The sequence below is a fragment of the Myotis daubentonii genome, chromosome 21 (assembly GCF_963259705.1).
Source record: "Myotis daubentonii chromosome 21, mMyoDau2.1, whole genome shotgun sequence".
Classification (NCBI taxonomy): Eukaryota; Metazoa; Chordata; class Mammalia; order Chiroptera; family Vespertilionidae; genus Myotis; species Myotis daubentonii.
Window position 1 is genome coordinate 15,671,389 of NC_081860.1, and position 12,402 is coordinate 15,683,790.

Sequence of the window (12,402 nt, forward strand, 5' to 3'; positions counted from 1 at the left end):
TCCATTCCCAGCGCTCTCCCCACCTCCTTCCCGATCCAAACCCCTGGATGGTTGCACTCGTCAAGGCTCACAGGCCGCCATGTAAAGCAGACGCTACACAGCCCAGCAAGAGCAACAAGCGTGAGGCGCCCCCGCCCCCCGTCCGCCACCCTTTCTCTTCTGCTCTCACGACAGGCAGCTGACACTTTCCCTCGGCCCCGGTGACCCGGTCCAGGCACACATCGCCCTGAGCCACCAGCCCGAACCCCGACTGCGCCCTGCGTGCAGCCCCACCAGCCCCCAGCGCCCGAGGCCTCCCGTGGAGGGGGTCACTGTCACAGGACAGCAAGGGGGGGTCAACCCAAAGCGCGCCCCTCAGAGGCCCTCAGGGCTGGGCAGCGGGCACCGAGAAACCCCCCGGCAAGCTCCAGCACCCCCAGCCCAGCTGAGCAGCCCCTCCCCACCCCCACAGCCGACAGTCCGAGCACAGCTCTTCTGTTAGAATACAAACACGTGTTGGTCTAAAAAAAGAAGGGAAATCACAAACACAGAAGTCAGTCCCGAGCTCCACACCGGAGGCCCACGCTGCAGCTGACCAGGCGCCCCGATGAGGACGGTCCCTCCGGCGGACGGGGCAGGGGCAGGCCAGGGCCCCCGGAGGCCCTGATGGGCAGTGGCCAGTCCGTGAGGTGGATCTGTGCTTGGGGTGAGGTGGCCCGGAGGGATGCGCCCTGGCCTCCCCGGCAGGAGGCTCCGTGGGGCTGTGGTCCCAGCTCTGGGCCCTCAGTCCTGGACAGCAACAGCCGGGAGGGCAGGCAGGGGAGCGGGCGCTGGCCCAGGCGTCTCCTGTCCCTGAGCAGGGCTCGTCCTCATCAGGACGCGGGGCCTGCGGCTCTGGCCACGCACTGGCCTCTCCCAGAGCAGCCCGCCCCCACCCACCCCACCCCCACAGCGGTTTCTCAGCCCCTGGGCACCCACGGCAGCTCCCAGGCAGGCAGACGCACCAATCGCCGAGGGCCCCGCTCGCGAGGAGCATGCCAGGGCCTGTGCCGCGGGTCCACCGTGGACGCGGGAGACGCCCAGGAGGTGGGGCCGGGATCCGGGGGAAGCAGAGGACCCAGAGGGGCGCATCTCATCAGGACCGACAAGGACGAAGTCTCCCGCTGCTGAGACCCTCTGTATCCACGTGTGGAGACAACACGGGCACGTCCCTGCCTTGACCCCAACGCCCCGCAGGCCTGAGTGTGGGAGGCGGGGCCCGGGAGTCCCTCCGGTGATGAAAAGGCAGCGCAGTGCCTCGAGATGGGCCGGGGTCACAGCTCCCTCCTCGGCGGGCCTGTCAGTCCAGAAAGCCCGCCAGTTCTTGATGCTCCGAGGACAGACGACACCCCCCTAGGGCGTGGGTTACACGGGAGACGCTGTGGCCGCCAGGACCGCGTGTCCTTGTTGCTCTTTGCTCAGTGTGTGGGCACCATCGCCGGCTCCCGGAGGCATCCGGAGGACACTTCCCAGTAGAAACAGGGTCTTGGAGGAGAGGAAGGTCCCGGAAGAGGGAAGGCTTGGGGGCGTGGCCAGGGGAGCCGGAGGCCCAGGTCGGCGCGGGTCCTTGCTGAGCAGGGCCGGTGCCATCCACGCAGGCGCCCCCTGTGCAGGGGATCGGGGTCCACCCAGCTCCTCCCAGCCCCCGTCTCTGTGCATCGTCCAGGTCTTCCGCCCCGAAAAGCCAGAGCCGAGGAGGCACGGGCCACAGCTTAAGTCCAAGGGAACTTGCGTCTGTGTTCGTCACGTGGGCGATTGTCTGAGTTGTCGTTGTAGTCCCGTGGTTTCTGTGTTAGCAGCTTCTCTGGGGATTAGAGAAGGGATCTCTCTGTAGATATAGATAGATAGCAGGTATATAAATATATATATTATATATCTATATATATATAGACGCCAACTGCCTTTACAGGGTTTCTTCTTTCCGTTTTTCAGTGTCGTATGTGTAGCAGGCACTTGAGTTTATATGAAGATGTTCGCTTCGGTCAAGGGCGGGGAAGGGGCTGTGAGGTGGCGGGGGGGGCGTGTGAGGCTGGAGAGAGGAGGCAACAGGCGAGACTCCGGGACCACAGCCGTCGGGGCCTAGCCGAGGACGTCCAGGTAGATGGGGGTGGCCTTCCCCAACGCGTGGAGGATTTTGTAGATCTCCTTGATGTTGAGCCGCTGCTGCGGCTCCCTCTGCCAGCAGCCGAGCATCACGTCGTACACCTCCTTGGGGCAGACGCGGGGCCGCTCCAACACGCGGCCTTGGGTGATGCACTCAATGACCTGGAAGAGCGGGGAGAACGGGGACGTTACATCGGAGCTCGGCCGGGCCCCGCCGGAGGCCGCGGCTTCCCTGGAGGGTGCAGCGCAGGGCCCAGACCCACGGCACAGGCCGCGGGCGGGGCAGGGACAGAGCAGAGGTTCTCGTGAGTCCTGTGTGTGCGGGTGACGAGGACGGGGGCTGGTGTGGCATCGCCAGGGGCGCCCACAGATGTTCCTGGCGCTCCGCCTCCCGGCCGGGCCTTCCTGGATAGACTGACTCCCAGTGCCTCTCCCCTGACCTCGCGCCTGAAGCTGCTCCAGACGACCCGGCTGCTTCACTGCCTGCGAGTGGGACTGGCCTCCGACCTGCCCCTCCCCCTCTGATGAGCAGCCTGACTCTGAAACCCCTTGAGGGAGCCTGGGACCACCTGGCCCCTCCATGGCCGTCTCCCCCTGGGGTCCCACTTCCTGGGGAGCTCCCCTCAGTCCCAGCCTCTGTGCCCCTCGCCAAGAGTGCCCCACGCCTCGGCAAGGCCCATGCTCCCTGCTCTCCGCACTAAACCACGTGTGCCATTTAATTTAAAGTCCCCAGCACAAGGGGGGACTCACAGGGCCCCGCTGGGCGGCCAGTGCACGCCTGACCTCACAGGAGCTCAGCACCCTCGCCTGTGCGATGGGACCCACCGTCTGCTCTGACCGCCTCCTACCAGGGCTGTGGGGACCAAGTGAGAACAAGAAGGGGACCACATGGCCCCCATAACGCAGGGAACGCCACAAAGAGGAGTCGGGGACGCACAGCACGAAGGGCTGGCCCCACCCCAGCTGGGCATCTGGGGACCGAGCCTGTCATCTGTGGTGCATTTTCAAGTCCTCAAGGACCTTCTCTGCTGATGCTGAACCTGTGAATCTTCAAGGTTTCACCTGCCACTACTAGCTCTACCGCCATCTAGCCTGGGGCACGGCACCTGCCCCGAGCTGCAGTTCCCTCACTTGAAGATAGGTGGCGCTGACAAAACACACAGAAACCTCGGGGAGCGCCCGAAGCGTCTGTCTTGATTTCTCCTTCTATCTCCCTGTGGCCCCGTGTCACCCTGATGACCCTGGATGGCTTGGCTTGTCAAGCCCTCGTACGTCTCCTTCAGGGTTGTGTCGACCCCGGAGTCTGCGATGGCTCACTTCTCGGCCATCCTGGTAGGACTTCGGCAGCTCATGTCCCTACTCTTATGAAAGCCATTTCCAACCACCAACACCTGCAACTCCAGGAAAAGGGACCCAGTTCAAAGTGCAGTAGCAGCTGCTAAGGCCAACGCCTATGCCCTCAGCCGTCTCTCACCCCCCTCCCCCATCCCCCCACCCCCGCCACCCAACTCCCAGTGTGGGCTGACCAGGCGGTCAATCTCTGTAGAGAACCCGACGGCCAGTGACGGCTGCTACCTGGCTGCAGGGGCCGGTGGGGAGGGACAGGTGATGTGGGTAAGACGCCTGCTTCCAGGCCGAGGCCTCGCCAAGCAGTTGGAAAGGACCAGAGACACACTGTTGGCTACCAGGCCAGCCTGGCATCTGCCGCCACTCAAACCCTCAGCCCAGGTTCTGTCTCTACGGGGCCACCAGACGACCCGAGCTGCGCTCAGGGCACATGTCTGTGCATGTGTGTGCAGGTGTGTGTGTGCACGTGTGCACGTGTGTGCCCACCACCAGTCCCACCCCCAGGAAGAAAGGAGCAATTTTTTAAAACATCATAACAAGTGGGTTCTGACATACACACTTTAATTTTTTTTAAAGGTCATTAAACTGTTTTGTCCTGTTTTAGAAAAGGCGTTCAGGACCCGTTCAGCTTATCAACGATGAGATGTCACTGAGTTAAGTGGCCAGGGCATAAGTAAGTGCAGATGAACACAGCTTCCAAGGAAAAGATAATTTCTTGGATATTTGGATACAACTCCAATCTGAAAAGGCCCCTTGTGTGCACGTTTCTCCGGAAAACAGAAGGCCATGGAGATGAACGCCATCTCGCCTGGGTTTATTGCATCGGGAGACGAAACCCCTCCTTGTCTACAAGCTGCACTGAATCCTGGGTCGGCCCGGCTCCAGGGCCAGCATAACAGAATGGCTTTGGGAGCAGAAGAGCCTTGCGACTTTGGTCTGAGCCTCCCCCACGTTCTAGAAGCTCATGCCTCTGAGACCCTGGCCAGGCCATCTCAGGACCCCACACGGCCCCCCTCCCTTCCTTTGTTCTGCGCCTCAACAGGTGATTGTGTGAAAAGCACCGAGTCCATACATCGCGAAGGTGCTTGGAAATTAAAATGTGGTTTGTATTCTTTAGGCTTCGTGTAAATTAGAAGCATCCCTGGTGTTTACTGTTATTGCGTTAACCGTTAGAGTTCCCTGTGTCCCATGAACAACATGGGCTCTGCCCTCCTCCCTCACGGCCGGCACTTCCCCGCCTGGCAGGCCCGGAGCCTTGGGGACGCAGACGACGGGGGCCTACCGAGCGGGGTGTCCCCACAAGATGGCACAACTGAAAACCTCACAGTGGCTCTTTGCCATCCTTGTCTTTCGTGGCGAACAGCAGTGGTTTCTGGGAGCAGCCCAGCACAGAGAACCGTGACCTGTGTCTCGATTCGGAGATCTGATTTCATGCTCTTGGTAATTAGACCTCATTTCCTACAGCTATCGTTTCGTCCTACCAAGGAGCTCTCCCCGCCCCTTCTTATGCCTCCTGCTTCAGGCCCTGCGTCTGAGTCCTGGACTGAGCTCGCACCTGTCAGCTTACCCCCCCCCGCCCCCCCGCCGAGGCCCCCGAGGCCCCTGTACCTCCGTGTTGGAGAGCTGGAACCAGGGCTGCTTGCCGTAGGTGAAGATCTCCCAGAGGATAACCCCGAAGCTCCACACGTCGCTCTCCGTGGTGAACTTCCGGTACATGATGCTCTCGGGGGGCATCCAGCGGATGGGGAGCATGGTGTGACCTCCGACCTAGCAGGGGTGGAGACAGAGGTGCACAGAGGTGAGCCGGCGGCCGGAGTCAGCCCGTCTCCCTGCACGCTTCCCATGGAGAGGGGAGGCACCCGATGCATCTTATCCTAAGACAGACACCCCTTCGTGCAACTTGCTCAGAGGCCAGCGCAGAGCCTACGAGAGGAGACCTGCAGCAGCGGAGGCGGCTAGAGGAGCCATGAGAGGGCACACCTCCAGGATGGAAAGGCCCCTGGCTGGAGGGTAAGGAGAGATCGCAGATGATTTCGGGAGGAGAGACGGTGTCAGGATCTGGGGCTACGGGGCACCTAACCGTGAGAGGGAGTCCAGAGTCGCTGAGCGAGGCATCGGGTATCGGAGTATCTGCAGGCCTCGGGTTCGACTCCGTGGCCAAGGTGGTTAAGACACAATGTGGCCCATGTGCATCTAATGTGCCTTTCATTTCCACACGACCACCCTGATGTTCTCTCACCACGACCTAGGACTCCGTGTTTCCAGGGAAGGGGACGGAGAAGTTCAAAAGTATGGAAGACCACACGCTAATGAGAAATCACGGGGCCACAAGAGAAGGCACAGCAGGTCTTAGCAAGAGCTCACAGGCCAGTGAGGGGAAACTCTCAAAACCGGCTGAGGAGGACATCAGCCATTGGGGGTGGGGGGCAGGCCTACGGATCTGAGAGTCCAGGGCAAGAGGATGGGACGGAAATTGGGGTGCCCCTGGGAAAAACATTACAGGGACCCTCACTGCTCAGCAGGTTGCTGGCATCACATAAGTGAAGTAACAGTCACAGGCTGTTGTAGAACTCGGGGCCTAAGTGCATCATTAGTACAGGCAGCCCTAGCGGTGGGAACTTCCGGCTGATACATGGGATTGGTTGTGAGGAAACTGATTACCGCCGATAAAGAGAGCTCTCTGTGAATTCCTGATGAACTATTCATCAGAAGGGCCACTGCCAGCGTAGACCGGTTGGAGGAATCCTAATAATGAGCAGTTAAGGAGGATGACTTATGGGGGAGACGGGCAATCTCGCTTCTCCAAGGAGAAATCACGTTAGCCTGGCCCACTTGAAGGAATTGAGAAGATAAATGATGACATGGGTTTGCAGAAGTTGTTTGCGGCCTGGGATTTTATAATCAAGACAGCTCCGTAGCAAGTGTAAAGACAGAAGGTGATGTAGCCCTCAGACAAGCCAAGACTCAGAAACTTGACCCCGCACAGCCTTGACAGGAAATGAAGCAAAAAGTAATTGAGGCTATGCTACAGGAAAACAGAAAAGAGATGTTAGAGTATACACGGACTCGGGATACAACGGTGCAAGCAAATAAGCCACACAAATGCAATTTAAACCTAAATAAATGGCTGCTAATTTGGTAGCAAAATGGGGTGCAGCTACTAATAAAGGCTGCTATTAAACAAAGTCATAAAGTAAATAATAATACTAATAATGCTAACAGTGTTACCACTGCCACTATTAGCAATACTTATTTGGAATGAAACTTCTAGATAATTTCAGCCATAAGTGCATAGAAAATGAGGCAGAGAGATAATTAAAAGCCTGATAAAGTCTTTGTCCTTACAAGGGACGGAAAGGGAGCTCACAGACAGCCATCAGCTGTTGATTATAATGACTTAAATTTAAATGAGCTTGCTACAATTTTAAAGTAGCTTCTAGAAGAATAGATATAGAACATATAGCTTCCAAATCAGTTTTAGGAAAATAGGACCAAAAAACCTCTAATTAATAACAAGATAAGTACACAAAGGAATGGGACAATGGTGAGTAGAAAGCACAAAATAAAAAAGTTTAAGGAATGTCACTATAGACAGTAAGTACAAATACTATCTGTTAAGAAAAAAGTATATTAAAAATCAAATGCATGTTCTTTATAAAAGGTATATCTAAAAGGAAATATCAGAAAATATTAAAGATGAAAGAATGCAAACATATGAGAAACAATAAGAGAAAATATGAATATATGTTGACTATAGACTATTCCATGTACATGATAATATATATTAAATAGGTAATATATTGAAATTAAATATATATATGAAAAATTTCAGGATGCCAAGAACTATATGGCAACAAAGTGATTTATAGCATATTTAAAGATGGTAAATTCACCTTTATGATAATTATAAAGCTTTATGGTCCAATTAAAGATAGCACCAAAAATGTATAAAGAGTAAAACAGGTTATAAATAAAAGGGAACTGACACCTATAATTAGGATGGGAAAATAAAACACGCTTCCACAAATTAACAGATCAGGAAGACAACGTAAGTGGAGATGCGTTTTTAAAATACAAATAAGGAGTTGTCACTGTTAGATGTGAGTGCCGTGTGTTGTCAGACCCCCTAAGAGGTTGCATAGTATTCTCAATGATCTAAAAATCATCTACAAACACCAATCACTATGTGATACCTCAAAGGAAATCTAAAATTCCAAGGAGGAAAAAAAGGTAAATAAACTGAAAGTAAGAAACATTTACTGTACCAAATAAAATACAATAGGAATGAAGAACAAAAGGTTAATTTTTAAAAGGTTCTCTTTGGTCGATTAAAAAGAGTACTATTTGGTAAAGAAAACTATTGAAAATAAAATTTAAAACTGTCATAATAATAATTACAGTCCTATTAATTGAGAGCTATGAAATATTGCTAAAGTAATTTTGGGGGGAAACTTATAGCACTTAAGCACTTACTTCTAAAATAATTTAAAGTAGATTTTAATTAAATAAGAATTCTATTTCAAAAAGGTAGCAAAGATATACAAGGCAAATTTATAGAAAGCAAGAAAAAATAAATAATAAAGATATAATGAGGAATTAGTACAAAACAAAGCAAATAAACAATCAAAAGGGCAGAGGGAAGCAGGCTACTAGTGTATCTACGTAATCAATTGCTAGTTCTTTCAAAAGAAACATAAACCTTTTGCAAGGTTAATACGGACACAAAGGACACAATGAAAAAATGTTAAGAACATTGCAACAATAAAATGTGAAGTATAGATGCCATGATTGAGTTAATACTCGAAAATATTAATTTTAAAAAAGGTAAGAAAAATAAAAACTTAAATACAAAACCAATTACAACTGTAGTAAAAAAAAAAAAAAAAAAAAAAAAAAAAGCAAAAAGCAATACATTAAAAATATGGACCAGGACCAGTTGGTCTTATGGGTGAGTTCTACTAAAGTTTTCTATCCTATTGATACTTTTCCAAACCAAAACCAAAACAGGAAGTAAAAGAAACTGCCCCCAGCCACACTCTGGCTCAAACTCCCTGTTGACCCAATCAATCAAGCTTAGCAAGCAGCCTTTAACATACGAATACAGACACTGTCTAGGTAACTGATCTACACATGTGTAAAACATCTCTGTTATGAACATAGTCTCAAAACCTGAATAAAATAGTATCTTATTGAATCAGCAATAGGTTATAATAATTCCACATTATAACTCAACACGTTTTATGTACTAGAAATAAAAGAATGCCTCAGTCTTTAAAAAAAAAATCTGTTTAATTTACTAAAGTAAAAGGAGAAAAGCTATCCTTTTCCAACACCTTTCCCGATTCAAAGCTCTAGTTCATTACTAATAGAAGGTCATGTCCTCCATGTAACACACTAACGATCATATTTACTCATGACACATTAGAACCATACAGGTATCGTCTACCACTGATTTTATCAACACCGTTCGGGTGAGGTACTAGCCAATGTGATAAAGCAGAATTAAAACAAGGTAGAATATTTAAAAGGCAGAGTCAAGCCCTAGCCAGTTTGGTTCAGGGGATAGAGCATCGGCGTGTGGACTGAAGGGTCCCAGGTTCCATTCCAGTTGGGGGCACGTGCCTGGGTTGTGGGCTTGATCCCCAGTAGGGGGCATGTAGTAGGCAGCCAATCGGTGATTCTCTCTCATCATTGATGTTTTGATCTCTCTTTCCCTTCCTCTTTGAAATCAATTAAAAAAAATATTTTTTTTAAAAAAGGCAGAGTCAAAACTGCCTTTGTCTGCATATGATATGACTGTTCAAGACGATTCATTAAAAAGCAATCAGAACAATTAGATGCTTTAGTAAGCTACCCAGGAGTAAAATGAGCATCCAAAAATGAAGCCATTCTCATATACACCGACAGCAAGGACTTACTTCACAATTCAGTAGAAAATGAGATTGTTTGAAACAATAGCAACAGGACATTTAAAATTCCTAGGCTTAAACCTTAGCAGAAAATATAGAAGGTCTAGCTAAAGAGAAGTATTGAAAAACATAAAGGAAGACCTCCACAATTAGAGAGACATGTCTTTTCCTGGGATAGGAAGACTTGGTATCATACATCTCCTAAATCTCCCAGGCCTCACTCAAATTAATCTAAAATTTCAACACAATGCAAATAAAAGCCCCAATGGAATGATGTGTGGGGATTGACACAATGATCGCAAAAGCCGTCTAGAGGAGCAAATGCCTGGTAAAAACTAGGATACACTTGAAATAGAACAACAAGGGATACTTGCTTGGTCAGATAGCGGAACATATTATCAAACCACAGCAATGCGTACACTGTGTTATAGGTGTAGGAACAGACAAATTTCGTTGATCCATGGAACACAATAGAGTCTAGAAGCAGACCCATGGGTAACTATTGGCATCAAATACATGAAATGATGGGTTAGTAAGCAAAGCATTGGGACAATGAACTGTTCATTGAAAAAGTACACGTAGATACCTACCTCACACCATATACAAAAATCATTTCCAGATGGATTAAAGAGCTAAACATAAAGAAAAACAAAACAATAATAATATTAGAAGAAAACTCAAGAAAAGTATTTGTATAACTTTAGGAGAGGAAGACCTTCCTAAATAAGACACATGTTCAAGAAGCCATAAAGACTAGGACTTAAGAGATACAACTTGTAAAAGTAAATACTTTTTTTGCATGGCAACAATACAAAATAAACATAGCTAAAAGACACATGACAGGGAAAATACCTGCAATATATACATATAACAGACAGAGAATTACACTCCACGTGTTATAAAGCGGCCCTTTAAATTAGTTTAAGAAAACAACCCAGTGGAAAAGTGAGGAAAGAGTGAGAGCAGACACGACCCACAAAAAAGCTACCAATGGCCAACGGACACATGAAGAGATGCCAATCGCAGCAACAAAGAGACACATTTTTTTTTTAAATGTCACGTGAGGAAAATGGAAAAGACCGATAGATACTCTCCGGTGCTGGGGAGGGTGTGCGGAAAGGGTGGCTCTCAAGTGCGCTGCTCAGGGTAAGGGGGCCTCTTCCGAGAGACCTTTGACAGAATCTGCCAAACTGGGGATGTAAGTGGCCTCTGAACCAGCGGTTTCATTTCTAAGAGTCTTACGAAAATACTTGCTCCTGGAAGCAGGAATCCTCGGTTGAAGATGGTTATTTCATTGTTTGTGAGGGCAACGCGTTGTCACTAAATGTAGATGCGGTATATCAAGGAATTATCGTGTGGTGATGGGGAATATGCCTAGGAGATGTGACATGAAAACTCCAGACGTCCACAATCTGTATCAGCATTCTCATTCATGTAAAAATACGTGCACACAAGCCAATCACGTATCCCTGGCAATAATGTATCACCCTATAAGCGCACAGGAAAAGGTCCAGAAAGATAGCATTACATTACACCAGTGGCTTCCTCTAGAAAGGGGGGTGATGGTGAGCCCTGATTTTAAAAAAAACAAAACAACACCCCTCAGATTTCATTATGCATATTTCAAAAGTTTATCTTGATCATGTATCACATTTGTAAATTTAAGATCAATAAAAGGGAAAAACCCTCTCCATGAATAAAGAGAACACGGCGGACTTCATTTAAGTTCTGTGCAAAGATGACGTTTTTGAAAGAAAGGAACGTTTGTGATCGAAGCTAGTAGAATGTTCTGTTGTACCCGGGTTCTTGTTTTAAAAAACAGAAGTCAGGAATTTAGGAACGTTTCTCTCAATACAACGTTGGAAAGAACAGATTCCTCCCCACTGGTTCTTGCGTTTGCCCCGCGGGATGGTTACAGACACGATCCAGGGTCAGTGTGCCATGTTGAAACCTCCCCTTCACAAGGAGGGAGGAACCGAGTGAGCGGGTGTAAACTTCGATGAGCGCACACGCGTGAGACGGGTATGGACTGGCTGTCATTCTCCCACCGAGGAGAATTTGTAGTGTGGGTCTGTTTTCTAAAACGGAGAACCCCTGTGGGCCAGCAATCTTCCTTCTCAATTGCATTTGGATGCACGCGCGCGCACACACACACACACACACACACACACACACACACACCCCTACCTGCCACCCTCAAAAGGAAAGACCACTCTCTCGTTTATTCTCAATCTCAGGAGAGAAAACCTAGAGTACAGATAAACGCCGTGAAATATGGGTACAGTTGTTGAAATTAAATGTCTCTGGCGGCTGGGGAATAAATGGTTGTGCAGTCGGGTCATTTCCAGTTCTTTTCAAACAACTGATCCAAAAGAATTATCAGCTGAGAGAAGATTAAAGAGGAATTTTGGCAAGAGAGTTGTATGAGATTTTAGGCAAGTATCTAGATAATAGTGTCAAGAACGGAGTCACGTTTCAGTAATAAAACCCGTTCCTTTCTCGTCTATTTGTCTCTTGTGAATAACACTTCTCATTTCTGATATTTATAAAAATGAGAAAGAAATAGAATTGATCCGGAACCTTTCTTACTTTAGCAATAAATAATATTTATTAATAAATACATGAAGTGTTGGAAATATTATACTTGTAATTTCTCATATTCATCAAACGTTGGCATATATGCGCACTATGTTGATCCACTGCCTATTTCTGTATATTACTAATAATTGTAATGATAACTCAATCCAAAAGCTCTTAACATCTAGAAACTTATGGTTATTGGACATTAAAAATTAAATTTAGATCTTCATACATACTTTTGTCATAGTAAATTATGACAAAGTGGTCAATAAAAGGCTTTCATGCATAGAAATATAACACATAAGGATAAAACTCGGTAGGGTAACTGGAATGAAAATATAAATTCAAGAAGAAAAAGAAACCATGTAAAATTGTTTAAGGACTTGTTCATGTGTTTAATAGATGCTCTATTAAATTTTCTGGTATTTAAAGTTCATTAGATACA

The 12,402-nt window shown here is 48.6% G+C and overlaps 1 protein-coding gene across 3 annotated transcripts in view; it reads right to left on the reverse strand.

The window, feature by feature from the left end:
• Positions 1-454: 454 nt before the first annotated feature.
• NTRK3 (neurotrophic receptor tyrosine kinase 3) overlaps positions 455-12,402 on the reverse strand; it is a 213,838-nt gene continuing 201,890 nt past the window's right edge. For 2 of the 3 annotated variants that reach the window (XM_059678133.1, XM_059678129.1), the window contains 3 exons: positions 9,968-10,009; positions 5,077-5,235; positions 455-2,283 (listed from right to left, as the gene is read on the reverse strand). In XM_059678133.1, coding sequence (XP_059534116.1) covers positions 2,098-2,283; positions 5,077-5,235; positions 9,968-10,009 — 387 coding nt within the window. In that variant the 3' untranslated portion in view covers positions 455-2,097. The remainder of the gene's footprint in view (positions 2,284-5,076; positions 5,236-9,967; positions 10,010-12,402) is intronic. The other variant, XM_059678130.1, reaches the window with a different exon arrangement.